Genomic DNA, 16,149 nt, shown 5'->3' on the forward strand with positions numbered 1-16,149 from the left:
TAGCCGTATAGATGTGTGTTCGCTCAACCTAAGTTCCATTCCCTGCATTGTTAAACAAAATTTTGGTGCGGAGATTTTCGAGCTGAAATCTCACCTCATTTAGATGATAGAGAGGAATCAGTTTGGAGAACACCATTTAAAAAGTCCCCACGATCATATTGCTGACTTAGTGGAGAGGCGTGACCTGATAACCGCTTGGATTTAAATGTGGAGACAGTCCACATAAGGGTTTTTCCCTTCATTTTGAAGGATAAAGCCAAGGCTTGGTTGAAATCTGAACCTGCAGCCATTTATCGAGACTAGGAAGGACTGGGTAATGCATTCTTACCTGTCTTACCTCTTCCTTTAAACAACCACCATTTGAGTCCTTTCATGAGGCTTGGGAGAGGTTTAAGGACCTCCAAATGAGTTGCCCTAATGACCAAATTCCAGATTGGTTGTTTGCCCAATCCTTTTATGCATGGTTGTTTGATGAGCACAAGTCCTCATTTAATGCATCATGTAATGGCGATACTGATTCTTAGTCGCCTGAGGAAGTATTGAGACTCTTTGCGACCATAGCCAAAAATGCTTTTCTTGGGGTAATGAGAGAGATTGAGTAACACAAACTATAGACAGTGAGACTATCAAGGTTCTCACAAAACAGATGGTTGCTCTATCCAAACAAATGGCCATGATAAGTATACTGAGTAATACTTCGTGCTCTTCAGCTTATAACATTTCTATGTGTGATACGTGTGGCGTTTCTGGCCACTGTTCAAGCACATGCCCCCAAGTTTACAAGGAGGCAAATGCTTTGTATAGTAAGCCAATAAACGATCCTCTCTCTAACACATATAATGCAGGCACTAAGAACTATCCAAAATTTTCATACAAGAACCTTAATGTGCTGAACCAACCACCATATCAACAACCATACAATCCACCAGGGTTCATCCCACCACCCAAGCAGTTGAACCATTCACCTCCACACCACCACCACCATCAACCCTCTAATGTTGATACGCAAATTCAAGAGTTAAGAAATTTAATGCAGGCACATATACAGTCAAGCAGTGCACATATGAAGATGCTAGAGACTCAAGTAACACAATTCTCTCAACAGCAGAATATGCGTGCTCCTAATCAGTTTTCTAGCCAGCCTCAACATAAGGGCAAGGAGCCTAGTAAAATAAATGTTGTGATCGAGGTGGAAGGTAAGGAATTGGCTGACACTCCTCTACAAGAGGTGTTTCTTGTGAAGCCAATTGGTGATACTAAGACTGATACTATTTGCTTTGAATCTGGTAAATTGAGAAATGACAATGATAATGGGAAGAAATCAAAGTTAACTGGTATTAAAATTGATTACGTCCTTTTCTGTCGAAAGTTGGCTCAAGTCAAACTTGAGAATAAGTATGGAAAGTTTTTTTTAAATCACTCAAAGACAAGTCTTTAGATTCGTCTTTCCTAGGCATTCTTGCCAAGTCACCTATAGTACCTAAGATGTTTGAAGAGTTATAGTCCGATAAGCATGAGGGTATTATCACAGTTCCCAAGTTAGGAGACCGTGGTAATTTCAGTATCCATGATACTATTGGAGGTGTTTTCATGAGCAAAGCTTTATGTGATTTGGGTGTAGGTATAAGTTTAATTCCATATTCATTTTACAAGAAACTAGAAAATGTTGGTAAACAGGCCCCTTATGACATTAAAATTCAACTTATCGATCGTAGTCTTATCTACCCTAAGGGAATTTTGATGGATGTATCAGTAGCAATTGGAAGGTCTGTTGTCCCTTGTGACTTTTTAATTATAGATATGCCTGAAGACCCTAAGACCCCAATCATTTTAGGGAGACCATGTTTGGAAACTTTTGGGACCGTGGTAGATGTTGCTAAGGATAGAATTGTGATGGAAATAGGGGATGATAAGCATGAATTCAATATTGATAATTCCCTTGATTTTGCTGTATTTGTTGAATCTTTGTCATGTGGACATTCCCACTAAATTTAGCTATGAGTTAGATGTTGATGCTTTAACAACCTCTCTTGAAGGCACCAAAGGGAGTGAAGAGGTGATGAGTTGGGAAGATATTTGTAATAACAATTTTGATCTAACACATGAGTTGTTGCAAGATAATGAGTTTGTGCAGGATACTAAGTTGCAAGATGAAGAGCCAATGCATGAGGAAAAGGAGGTGACAAGGGAAAGCTCCACACCTCCCAAGGTAATTTCTAGTGAACTTTTATCCATAAAGAGTGCTAACGTTGTCCCCAAAAAAATCACAAAAGGAAATGTTTTTAAAAAGAAGTTTTGTAAGAGAAAGAAAAAGCAAAGGCTTGTTGGGGACAATAGTTTTAAAAGTGTTGATCTTGTTGACGATGATACTACTTGGTAGGCATGGCCACGGTCCGAGTTGGGCCGGTTCCGGTTCCGGTTCCACTTGGAACCTGTCGCGAACGGTTCCGGTTCCGGACGGTTCCAAACGGTTCCTTGGCGGTTCATGAGGCGGTTCCGGCGGTTCCAACTCGCGGGACGGGCGGGTCGGACCATCGGTTCCATTTTTATTTTTCCTTTAAACATTTATATAAAATACTATAATATTGCGGACGTACCATTGATGATGACTTGATTATTAGCGAAATTCATTGCTTGTCAAGTTGTAATCGTTATTAAAATATTTACTAAAAAGAATGAAAAAAATAAATTAATAAGAAAAATCAACTATAATGTCGATAAAGGCGATTAATAAAAAAAGAGGGAGAAAATGGACTTGAACCTAGTACCCAAAGGAATACTAAGCTGCCTACGTTTCCCGAAGGAATCAAAGCCCACGTAGTTCTTTGTCATACCTTTTATTTGTAGTTGCTGAATGTTGATTTATCGTTGTCCGATGGATCCTATTCGTCTTCGTCATCATCATCTGGTTGGTTAGATGCTTCCGCTGACTCTCCTCTTGACGATGATGCAGATGTATCCATCATCATCCATGGATCATCATCATCGCCTTGATCATCATCATTCCTTAGTCCTTGTGTTCGAATCTCCGCTTGATCATAATCTTTCTTGCAAACACATATTTGAATACTATGTTTCTTGTGTTTGAATACTATGTGGAGCAAGACGAGATCTCTTTTCGTCTAAAACTCTTCTACCTGCACTAAAAGCAGACTCCGACGCAATCGTAGAAGCAGGAATTACAAGGATATCCTTTGCAATTCTTGATAATATGGGAAATTTTATAGATTTTTCTTTCCACCACTCTAAAATATTATAGCTACCTTGGTCAATTTCAAAGTGATGTTTAAGATAATTATCTAATCCTAAATATGCAGTAGAGGGTGAAGAAGAAGATGATCCTACAAAACTCTCATCTTGGCTCATTATATTAGCTATTACGAAATTATAATAAGAGGGACGTGCCGAGACGCTAGCACGCCTAGACGTATCGCGTTTTAGGTTATATACACTAGCATAGTAATCATAAAGTTCTGCTAAAAGTTTTTTACAAGTTCCAACATAATTATGTACATCACTAGGCGGGCGATCTAATGATTGGTAGTAAAATCCAATTACTTTAGTAAGGACTTCTGTCTTAAAACATGGGTCTAAAATGGTTGCAATTCCATAAATAGAAGGAAAATCGGTAAAATATGTCTTCCACTTATCCATCATATCTGCAAGAATCAGCTTTAAATATGGGTTAGTATCATCATGCGAATGTTTAAGAAGATGATAAAAAATAGTAATACACTCACTTATTACTAAGTGAACGTTTGGTTCGTAAACATATGAAAAAATCTTATTTGCGTGGTCATACGCTTCTAATATTTTATGTACACCTATAGCTAGTTCCCATATGTCATCACTTATATAGCTATCTGTACACACACTATAAAGTTGTGTTATAATTGGATGATAAGCAATCGCTTTTCTTAATAAATCGTTGGTTGAGCCCCAACGTGTAGGAGTATCTAATGACCAATACACTTTTTTTTAGTTGATACTGGTCACATAATTGCTTATATCGTCTCTTTATCTGTCCAATTCTAAGCCACTTCACTATGTCTCTAATGGGATCTAATAAATCACTTAATTGTTTTATAAAACTAACCGATAGTTTGGAAATGGACTCGTTTACCACGAGCTTGTCTTTATTGTTGTTGTTGTAGTTGTTCTTCATGTGATCTTGTTGATGACTGTCGAGATCTATGTATCCCAATAGGGGTCGTTGGTTCCTCTTCTTGTTCTTCTTCTTCATCAATTTGTATTTCTCTTTCCACTTCTTCTACATAATCGTGTAATTCTTGGTCGTACCCTTCTGGATAATTTGGTTCATAATTATAATTACTAATGGAAGATGTTGTTGATATCGACGGAGTTGAAGTGAACTTTCTTTTAGAGCTAGAACCTCCCAATGATTTTGCCGCTTCAGTAACTTTTTTAGAGACTTTTTTCAAAAAAGAAGACATGATAATATTGAAATAATAATAGAATTAAGAAATAAATAAATAATTAATAGACTAATTATGTAATTAATTGAATTAAGAAATAATTAAAAGACTAATTATGTAATTAAGAGAATAATTGCGTGATTAAGTAGATAGAGTAAATGAATATGATTGAAAGTGATATATATTTATAGTAAAAATCACAACGGGTAGTTAACGACTCTTTTTCGAACGGTTCCAAAGAACCTGTGGGCCGGTTCCGGTTCCATGGAACCTGTGGGCCGGTTCACACGGACCGGTTCCGGTTCCAGTTCCTGTTCCACGAAACCTGTGGTCCGGTTCCGGTTCGAGTTCCGGTTCCACGGAACCTGTGGTCCGGTTCACCCGGACCGGTTCCGGTTCCGACCCGCAGTTCTTAGGTCCGGTTCAAGCGGTTTTTTCCCGGTGGTTTCACGGTTCCGACAACTTTTTTTCCGGCGGTTTCACGGTTCCACGGTTCGGGCCGGTTCGGAACCTGTCGCGAACGGTTCCGGTTCCGGGACGGTTTCAAGCGGTTCGGGACCGGTTCGGTTCCGGGTAACCCGCTCCGTGGCCATCACTACTACTTGGGTAAAGTATCTAGAAAGTGTCATATTGAATTCTTTTATTAAAAGGAACCTTTTCGCGCTATAGACGTTAAATTAAGTGCTTTGCGGGAGACAACCTCTACTTTTAGCCTGATTTTATTTGCTTTATTTTTTTGTTTACATTAGACTTCCCTTATCGTTGTGCTTGTGTTTTTATGTATTTATCCCTTTGCTATACTGTAAAGCATCGAGGACAATGCTTTTGATAAGCATGGGGGGGAGGGGGGGGAGTCTACACCTATTAGTTGTAGTTTTTATTGCTTTCTTAGTTTAATTCTTTTTTTTATGATTTCTTAGATTAGGATTTTTATTACTCCCTCCGTCCCTTAATTAATAAAGTTCACATAAGGAATGTTTATGAAAATTAGGAAAAATAGAATCTTTTAGATAGTGGAGATATTATTTTATTGAATAATAAATTTGATGGAGAAAAAGTAGAGACCATAAATATTAAAAAAATATTAAAAGAAAGTTAGTGGAAAAAATATGGGGACCACAACTAATAAAAAAACATTTTTGTAAAGTTAGTGAAAAACATGTGGGGACCAAATGAAATATAAAAATGTTAAAAAGAATTTGGTGGAAGATTTGTGAGGACCATAAGCATTATTAAAATATTAAAATGAGGATAAGTAAGGTTATTTTTGTCCAAAATTTGTGATACAAATGAAAAGATTCCTTATGGAAACAACAAATGAAACACCCAAAAGGAATGGAGGGAGTATTTGTGATTATTTTTTGTTTTTCCTTTTTATTTACCCCCTACCTAACAAAAAGAAAAATGAAAAAAATGAAAAAAAAAGAATAAGAGAGAATGCTAACCAATAACCTGTGAATGAGGTATAGGCAAAGGAAAGTGAGCATTCATCAGCTGCTATCATTATTCATCCTTTGTCACGGCACTTGCAGGTATAATTCCATTCCTATTTTTGTCTTTCTCTACACTCTTGCTCTACTGGATTGTCACACCCTAACCCACCTAGCCATCCTTACTCAGATTCTCGCATATCACCTTTTTATCAATCGTTGCCTGTAACATAAGTTAAAGCTTTGAACCAACATAAGCCCTCATCCCCTTTGATCCGAACTAAGTTCTTAGATTGTGAGATCCAAGAGCTCCATTATATGAGCCTTAGTATTGGAGTTCGGGTAATGTGTTTGGTACATTATGTTGTGGTTGTGATGGTGATGTTGTGTTAGGATGGGTATGAGGTTAATAAGGGGTTTGAGATTATTATGGGCTTACAAAGTGAGATTATTTAATGAGAGAAAAGGAGGATTAAGATAGGAAGCGTCTTACTATTGGGAAGTCATAAGTAGAGCCGGTGTATCATATTTTAAGAAGTAATGTTGTAACTGAAGGTGCTATCCCAGTTTCAGCATTTGTGTTTCATTGAATAGACTTCCTTCTCTACTTCTTTCTACTTTGATTGACATATCTAGGGTTACTAAAGACCCTATGCTTATAAAGGTTGTTTAACACCCTCTTGCTACTCACCATGAAAATCAAGCATGAGGGAACCTACTGCTTGCTTGTTCATAGTTTTTATCTAATATGAATTTGGCTTTTGTATACAATGTAATTTACTTTCATTATAGCTGAATTTGTACGTTGTTTTTTGATTGAAAAAGGGAAAAGAGAAAAATGCTTGAAAAGAGAAAAGCCCATCTAGGTTGAAAACCCGAAAGGGTAACCTAGCCAAAAGAGCGGCAATGAGTGGATGCGCAAGTAAGGATTGGAAAAGTTAATGAGTGGCTAGGAGGAAAACCCAAATATGTTCGTAGGCAAAATAAGAGAAAAGGATAGATTTAAACTTTATGAATTTCATTTTGTACTTGGATTGACGACATAAGAAGTGGGAGACATAAAGGAAGGTGTTTGGGTAGGCCACAAATGGAGGAATTAAGGTCATTAAGAACAAATGACAATAAATTGCAAATAAAAAAGAAAAATTAACCTTAAAAAAAGGAGAAATTGTCCAATCAATGAAAAAGATTGAAAAGAAGAGCAGAGAAACTGTCGGTGACTGGTGCGACAACAATAGTGCAACTGGTGGTTGGTACTACGGGTGTTCAAAACCGGATACCGAGTCAATCCGGATTCGAAAATTCGAAAATCCGCTTTTCCAGATACATAAAAATGCGACCCAGTTTCGACCGGGTTTAAACTGGGTATCCGAATTCCGGATACCCGAATTAAATCGGGTCGGAAGCCGGATATCCGGTTTTGTTTATTTTCTTAAACATGTGTTGTTTTTGCTCTTATTTCTTTTAGAATATTTTTTTATGTATAATTTGAATACTAATTCTCTAGAAATACTTAATTAGTCATAAAAGATAAATAATGAGGTAAGAGATAAAGAGAAATAATGAGGTAAGGGTTAGGGAGAGTTTAAAAATTAAAATACAACTATAAGTTAATTTAAATACAACTATAAAGTTAAGTGGATAATTTATCCGGTTTTAATACCGAATACCGAATAATTTGAATTTTCTAAAGCGTATATTTTTGAACACCCCTAAGTGGTACGTTATATGACAATGCATCAATAGATAATGGTGATGCCGACAGGAGACAACAACAGTAAGGTTTGGGAATTGGAAATTTGGAATTAATGTCGACTATCATTGATGTGGGTTTATTTGGGAATTAGGGGTATTATTGGGTGGGTAAAAACGAAAATTAAAAAAAAGTTTATATACATAGCACATAATGGGTTTTAAACCCTTGTCTTTGTTGTAGGAGATAATAAGACTAATTAATTCATTTGGGGTATATTTACATATACTATTTGAGTTTATTTTGAATTTAAGTTATGTCAACTTAACCATAGTAACATAATTATGTATCCACCTATAATTGAAAAATTACATTCAACGATTAATTTTAGGGACGCTTTTTTTCATGAGGAATACAATTTAGAAAATACGTAATGTAAAATTTATCCAAGAGCATTATAAGTCAAGTGATAGGTATAATTTTAGCTAAGTTTTGTTGAAGAATCATCATTTGATTCCTTCGTATTGCATGATCCTTCTATTACAAGTCTTGCTTTGACTTATAAATTAAGATTTTAGTAGGAATATAAAGTTTGATAATTCATCTTTGAGGTGTACGACTAGTCACATATATATTTTTGCTTGAAATGCTGCACGTATCTTTCTATAATCAGTTAAAAAAATAAGTCAAAATACACTCTTTTGTTTGGAAAACATGAATAATTTAGTCTTGCATTAGTATATAAAAAGTTTGAAGGAATATTGCTGAATTATTCCCTCCTTATTTTAGCCATTTAAGAGGTGTTAATTGCTGAATTGATTCTTACCTTTCACTACTAGGGGCGAAGCCAACATTTCAAGTTAGAGAGGGCCAAATTGTCGATATACTAACAAATTACTTATCTTAAAACTAGTTAAACTATGAAAATTTTAAAATCATATGACTGAACTGAACTTAATTCATAACAAAAATCATATTTAACAAATAGAATTGAAGCTTCCTTATAATTACCTTTTTTTTTTAAAAAAAAACTAAGTGTTTGAATCCATATATTTGCCTTCTAAATCTCCTAAAAAAAGGCATTGTTTAAATTAAGATAACAAAAATATAAGTAAATATACGGATAATGTAAAATTATGAAAGATAAATAGTAATAACATGTAACATCCAAAATATTTTCACAAAAAAAATAATAAAGAAACTGTTACTCGTTTAAACAAGAAAAAACAAATAAATATTTTTTTTAAAAAAAAACTAAGTACAGGTTTTAAATTTTAAAAAAAATGGAAAATTAGGTTTAAATAAAAATAAATAATTAATTAAAATAAGATAAATTAGTAAAAATAAAAAATTTTAAAAAAAATTAATTAAATTTGAAAAGTTTACTCTCAAAAAAAATTTTAAAACTTGCATCTCACATTTTCTAATATAACTTCCTTATTCCTCCACTTCTTCCCACTTTTTCCATCTAATTCTATTAACTACTACATTTTACAACTATAAATTAAATCATTTTACTCTTTAACTCATTCATTACTTTCAATTTTCTTTCTTCTCCTTCATTTTTTCATCACCCATTTATTTTTCTTTACATCTATTATTAATTTCTTTTTTCCTTTATATTATATTTCAATCTTTAGCCCATGTTCTATCTACAAGTAACAAACAACAATTATACTTCAAACGTCAATTTCCTAATCGAATTACATTCAAGGGCCATTCCATAAGGTAATTCTCAATATTCATCCAATTAGGATTATCCCATTAGTATTATGTGCTAAGTGATAATTAATGTGTTTAATTGGAATGTGTGATTTTGTATGATATATACTTTATATATTTACTTCTCGAATTTTATTTACTACTATTTTGTTACATATTAAATTTATAATAATATTTTGATGAAATTTATATTATTATTTTATTTTAATGACGAATTTAAAATGTAATTGAATTTGAAAGAGAAAATATTTATGATATTAATTTCTGTTGACACCAATTGATATTAAAATGGTGACTTGGAAAATGAGATTACGAATGAATATTATTGAGATATATAATGTATGTTTGATTATATGTTTGTGTGCATACGACTAATTATTAAAATATATTAAATCACGTAAATTGTAACACGAGGGAAAGAAGCTTTTATATCTGTTGTGATCCAAGTATAAGGGTGATTGAACAAGTTGTCTTGTTTGGTTAGTATAGCAGCCGACATGTTATTATTTCTGCTACTTGATATAATGTTTGGTCTTTCTTCTATTTGTTGTGATCAAAGTAGAAAGAGTGTGCACACTAGGGTTACCTGAGACTACTCTGCTGACCTCGATTAATTATTTGGGGTGACTACTTCTTGATGAAGTAGGTACAGGGGCAAAGCCTTGGCCCACTGGTGTTCTCGTTTCCTCACATTAATAATTAAATATATGTATTTGTCATTTAACTATCAAATTAATTAATTAATTGGTTTATGTGATATTATATTGTTTTCACAAATTGATTTTTAGCTCAACTATAAATTATTTTGTAACATTATTTTCAGCTCGATTATAATTTATTTTCTTAAACTATTATTTTTAAACTTAATTGTTTTACGGGATGAAGTTGAAATTACTCAATTTCCTAATTTTGGGAGCTTTTCTCTTGTCTTTCTTGCATTTTTATTTTTGCAGATTATTGATCGCGTGGGGATTGTGGAGTGAGGTTCACCTAGAAAATCTAGAAAATTAGTAATTAGTAGTCATATGTCAGTTAAAATTTCACTCCCAGTTTTAAAAATTATTTGGTTGTTAAATTGTATAAAATATTTTATATATTTGTTTAGCTTTACATTTATTTCTTATTAGGAATAGATGTGGCGGTAACGCTCCCATGATTAGGTTTTAATTTATGTTTTTTGTCATAAAAATTCTTTTTAAAATTAGACCTAATTATGTGGGTGTTACATGACATTATAGTATTAATTAAATTTATTAGTCTACTAAAAAATAATAGTTCAAATTTGAATTTGATCCATTAACCTTAGATTACAAATATGTTATCCCAATCATTAACCTATAGATATTTTTGTTATAATTATGCACTCTTTAAATTATGTATAATATATTAGTAAGGGAGGCCAAAGCCAAAATTACAAAGGATCGCATTTTCCGCAAGGGGGGTCGGGTCTCTGCTGGCCCTCGACTTGGCTTCACCTATGTTCACTACATCAATTATAGCTTCTTCAAGAAAGGAAAGTTTGTGATATTAAGGTTATTGCTCCTATTTTTGTCCATATGGCTATTGGGGTTTATTGTCTCAGTCGTATAGCTATTGGAGGGGATATTATTGATGTTTGGGAGAGTTATTTGGTCCATATGGTTGTTAGAACTCATAACTCTATTGTTGAAGGTTTAATGGTTGAATTCGAGAGGAGTACCCAAGGGTTAGAAGCATTCAGGAAAAGAGTTTTATGAACAATAAAAGTTTCGGGTCTCAAGCATCAAAAGAGGATGAATTACAAGCTTTCAATGGTTGGAATTTAAAGGTGTTTAATTTCTGATTTTCTTAGTAGAATTGTTTAGTTTTCTTTCAATAAAAACATTAGATGAAATGTTGTAAAATCTATTTAATTTTAGCATCCTAAGTATTAGAATTCTAATTGGTTTCATAGGATTCTAAATATGTTTAATGTAATCACTTGATGGCTTATAATCAAGTGAATATTTTTTCATTTTTCTTTTGCTTTGTAAGCTTATATAAAGGCTTTCTTTTCCTATGAGTAATCATCCAATAATCTGAATTCTAATCAAACGCTTTGTCTTATGCATTTGTTCTTATACTTGTGATTAAGTATTTTGAATGTTTTCCAATTTTGAGGTTTAATTCTTATTGTTTAAGGAATTAGCATGTTTGTTGAGAGTTCTAAATAAACTAATTTGTATGATTAATTCGATTAACTATTCCTCAAATTAAAAGTACACCCTAGTAAAATTAAATGAGTGTTCCTTGCATATCTTTTGAGTTATAACATTCTAATGAGTGCTCCTAGTTTATTTGTTTATTTTCCAAATATCATAATAAAAAGAGTCATTAAAAACATTTTCAAACCTCTGAAAACAAGTTCATGCCATCCTCTAAATTCCATCCAAAAACCTCGAAAAACCAATTAAAAACAACTCTTATCATTCGACAATAGTTCTAAATAAATCACTTAAAATTATTCCACTTTTATACCTAAATCTTTCAAAGCCAAACACATCCTTTCTTATGCTTGTTGCACTTAGAAATCTTTTTGGTTAATCTAATTCTTTTAGATTATAAATCAAATCGACCCTCAAGCTCAACTAATGAATATAATCCACAAAGAAATGCCTATACGCTTCATTTGGTAATCGATACTAAATAGTGGGAAAGATAATAGAAAGTTAATGTAATTTTGGTAAGAATATATTTCGACAAGTTTAATGGTTATTATTATGCTTCTTCAACAATCTCGTTTTCTTTATAAAAATTATTTTAATGCATCACCATTTAAATATGTGGTATTAAGTGGTAATGAAAAATAATAATCAATCTTTCAAAATCATGTGAATGACATAATAAATAATATAAAAAAACATATAAATTATTATAATTTCCACAATTTAATCTGTTAACAAATGGACCAATCACATACTTAAAAGTAAAACAGAGGACTTACAATTGAAAACAGGGAGAGGAAAGAGACCCGAGAGAGAAATAACGCATAGGCGCGCATTTGACTCTGGGGTTTATCAGAGGTTTATGTTGTAGAACCCTAGAATTTGATAGCAGTTTACACAAAGTAGCTGCTGGATTATCAATTGGGCGATTACCATTTTATCAATAAATCGAATCTGCTTAAATTTTATTTCTTCAAATGGCGAATTTGCTCGCTTCATTGTCCCAAAGTTTCCGAACTGTTCCTTCAGCAGCTATTCCTGCAATGCTAGACTGCATCTTAACTTCAACGGGCACTTCTCCTTTATCCCTTTTCGATTCCTTGCTTTCAGATTTCTCAAATCTTACAAAGGTTTGTACCAGAATTTGAATATTTTTGTACCAGATTGCGTTTATGTTAGTTTACTTGTTATTTATTGGATTTTTTTGATGTGAATAGGAGAATTTCGATGATATTAAGAAGATGAGTTCTGAGGAATGTGGATATCTTGTATCCTATCTCCGAGGGCTTTGTCATCTTATGAAGAAAATGGGTATGCCTGTTAATTTTTTAGCTGAAAGAAACCAATTTGATGAGTTTGATTGCTCTTTTAGGTAAGTCTTAGTTAGTAGTACATATTGATTTGCAAATTGATAAAAAGTCATAACAATAGCGAAAACTCATTGAGATTTGATTGAAAATTAAAATAGCTATTATTTAGGAATTAATTATTTTAGTAAGTTATTAGTAGTAGTGTGTTAGTGTGCTATTTAACTTTACTCATTTGACTGTAAGTTAGTGGTATCAAGAGCCAATATGATCTGGACTTGTGAGATAAAAGTGAAGAAAGATAGAGGGATTGAAGTGCTCTATGAATTGGTAGTGGGTGAGAAGTACATATAAAAAAATAAATAAAAAAGGTAAAAGTTGGTGAGAAGTGCAGCAACAAAGGTGAAGGTTAACAAGAAAAAGGAATGTTAAACAATGTAGTATTTTTATGTTTATCACTCTACCGTATTTACTTTCTTTAATTTTTTCCAACATAGTGGTATCAGATTCAAGGTTTATGATTCGGAATAATGAGGTTCTAAAGAAAGAGAGAGGAGGTAGAGTAGATAAGAGCAATGAACAAGAAAGTTAGTCATGTAGAATAAAAATAATTCCAAAAAAAATCAATAATAAATGTCAGGGATAACCATAAAAATTGGTTGCTCTTTTTGGTATGTTTAATGGGTTACATTTTAGCCCACGAAAATTTGTTTGTATGAGTGGTATGAAAAAGATGGTGAGTAATAAGTTTATGTGAAGGTGCAATGTTCAAAATTTGATTAACAAGTTTTTTAGAGAGAAGTGCTTTATTGATAGTTGGTGAGAATGTGCATCAACAGAAGTGTTACTGATGAGAAGTGCATTAATAATTGATGAAGACGAGAAGTGCGTCGCGGTATGAAGAGAAGTGCTTTACAAATCATGTAAATAGATGCTCCATGAAAACGATGAAGAAATTTTGAATCAAGAGGGAATGTTGAGATTTGATTGAAAATTAAAATAGCTATTATTTAGGAGTTAATTATTTTAGTTAGTTATTAGTAATAGTGGTTATTTAATTTCCCGCATTTGGCACTAAGTTAGTGGTATCAAGAGCCAATATGACCCAGACTTGTGTGATAAAAGTAAAGAAGGGAAGAGAGATTGAAGTGCTCTATGAATAGGTAGTGGGTGAGAAGTACATATAAAAAAATAAATAAGAAAAAGGGTAAAAATTGGTGAGAAGTGCATTGAAAAGGTGAAGGTTGATAAGAAAAAGGAAACAAAAACAATGTAGTAATTTTATGTTTATTACTCTACCATACTTTCTTTAGTTTTCTCAACAAAACTATGTTTGGATGGAAGAAAATAGAGGGAAAGCAAAAAGAAAAAAACGAAAGGAATGCATTTTCTTCATTTAAATACCAAAATGGAAGGAAGACGATTGGAAGGGACAACTCTTTGATATAGAACCGTGCCGTCAAATAAGATTCTATTTATAGGATAAATTTCTGGTTAGGCATGGGTTTGGGCGAATTTCAGACTAATAAGAGTTTTCAAATTTATGATTTTTGAGGGGAAAGTTATAATTTTTTTGCGGATTTATGGTGGGCGATGAGTTTCGAAATAGTTTATGTATTAAGGGATTAAGAAAAATCGGTAAAGGTTTCATCGTTGATAGATGATTCGATGGTTGGACGATTTTAGGAGTGGAAGTTTTGAGACATAATTTCTGTCTTTATTAATTTAGGGACGAAATTTTATGGTGTGGGTTATGAATGACGTGCAGGAAAGGGTTTAAGGGAGTCTGGATACGAGTTTTTTGGAATTTCTGATGATTGATGAAAAACAAAAAATATTTTGGCAATAAGCAACAGTTGCAGATAGAATTTAGACTTATTAGTCCTACCTTGTGATATGGCGTCACGTCTTGTGTAGAGGTGGATAATTTTTTTTGTATGTATTGTTAAGCAAAAGAAAGAAATTTAATTTTGATAGGATAAAACAACAAATCTCAAACTTAATTTGGGGTGTCTGGTGGTTTAAAATGCCACTACGTTAAGATATTTTTTATCTGTCTGCCTAGGAAAATGTACTACAAAAGTAAATACAAACTTTTCCATGAACAAAAACTAGATTTTCTTATGATCTAGTTGGCATGGTCGACCAATTAACTCCTAATTCTTAAATCGGAAAGTTAGCCAAATATCGAACAACGTTCTAAAGGAATTTTATTTATCAAAGTTTGAATAGCATTCTATTAACAATTAATTTTGAAAGTTTACACTAGCTAAGAATAGGTAATGAACTAACCAACTAGTTTAATTAAAAGTAAAAATGAGATCTTTGTTATTGCCTATTTTTGGTCGCGTGGAAGAGTTTGTTAGACTCTTCACACACTTTCCTCAATTCAAAGTCCACTCTGAGAATTATGTTCAAACTTTCTCCTTGAAGATAATATGAATAGGCATAACACCTTTCTTGGTTGCCTAAATTGCTGTTGGACTTTAATGAACTTGAGCCTATCATGTGAGTATGAAAGGACTTCAACTTCCTCTTATATTTACGTGGCAACTCCTGAAGTTCAAACTTTGTGATTTACAACATTGTAGTGATGTGCTAACTTTTTTTATTAAAATTATATATGGATAAAAATTTTGAATTTTACTTTCTTGATCTTTAAATTATAGTTTTTTTTGGCATTTTAATGAATTATGTTTTGATAGTAATTACACGACTTTGGAATTTTCTGTTCCATTCAAGATTATATATGGGGTATGTTTGATTTGATAGGAGTTTTTCTTGCATCTTACTTCAATTTCTTGTCATCAACTCCTCCGTATGTGACTCAAAAGTTTTGAAGACATAGCACAATGGGGTTTGGAGAACTATATGGATGTCGATAGTAGTAAATGTTTTGGTAAGAGTACCCCAGTCCCACATACAGTGCTTCATATAATTTTTAAGATCACCATGATATTCTTTGTTGCTTATATATGCAATTAAGGAGTTATGGTCACATTATAGCACTATTTCACAAATAAGGAGTATAGTAACAAGATAGGAGTAGTCGTGATACGTGTGTGAGAAAAATGTGTGGGCATATTCTAAAATTTGAAACAAATATATGCAAAGAAAGTCAGTGTTGCAAATTTCGCGAATAGATTAACGAGAATTGATTTCATCGGTTTGAAGGCCTAATTATGCTAGGTGTTCGGAAACTCAATTAGGAAACACGGAGTCTATACAAGGGAGATCAAATATGATATGTATGGTGAATCTACCCGGTTGGACATTTTCAATTTGGGTTGGATTCAGGTTGGACCAGTGTCACATGATTCGGTCACTTGACCACCGAATCGCGATTGGGTTCGATTGTACCCGACTGTGATTCGTTCG

At 33.0% G+C, this 16,149-nt stretch overlaps 2 protein-coding genes across 4 annotated transcripts in view; both read left to right on the forward strand.

Moving 5' to 3' along the window:
- Positions 1 to 404: 404 nt before the first annotated feature.
- LOC130799313 (uncharacterized) lies at positions 405 to 2,380 on the forward strand. Its single transcript, XM_057662414.1, has 4 exons — positions 405 to 501; positions 615 to 1,430; positions 1,532 to 1,972; positions 2,037 to 2,380. Exons 1-4 carry the CDS (start codon positions 405 to 407, stop codon positions 2,378 to 2,380), a joined length of 1,698 nt encoding a protein of 565 aa, XP_057518397.1.
- A 9,857-nt stretch (positions 2,381 to 12,237) lies between these two features.
- The window catches only part of LOC130800073 (uncharacterized), a 47,133-nt gene continuing 43,221 nt past the window's right edge, over positions 12,238 to 16,149 (forward strand). For 2 of the 3 annotated variants that reach the window (XM_057663422.1, XM_057663424.1), the window contains exons 1-2: positions 12,238 to 12,594; positions 12,682 to 12,775. In XM_057663422.1, coding sequence (XP_057519405.1) covers positions 12,442 to 12,594; positions 12,682 to 12,775 — 247 coding nt within the window. In that variant the 5' untranslated portion in view covers positions 12,238 to 12,441. Of the gene's footprint in view, positions 12,595 to 12,681; positions 12,837 to 16,149 lie in introns of those variants that run through there. The other variant, XM_057663423.1, reaches the window with a different exon arrangement.

The sequence above is a fragment of the Amaranthus tricolor genome, chromosome 14 (assembly GCF_026212465.1).
Source record: "Amaranthus tricolor cultivar Red isolate AtriRed21 chromosome 14, ASM2621246v1, whole genome shotgun sequence".
Taxonomy (NCBI): domain Eukaryota; kingdom Viridiplantae; phylum Streptophyta; class Magnoliopsida; order Caryophyllales; family Amaranthaceae; genus Amaranthus; species Amaranthus tricolor.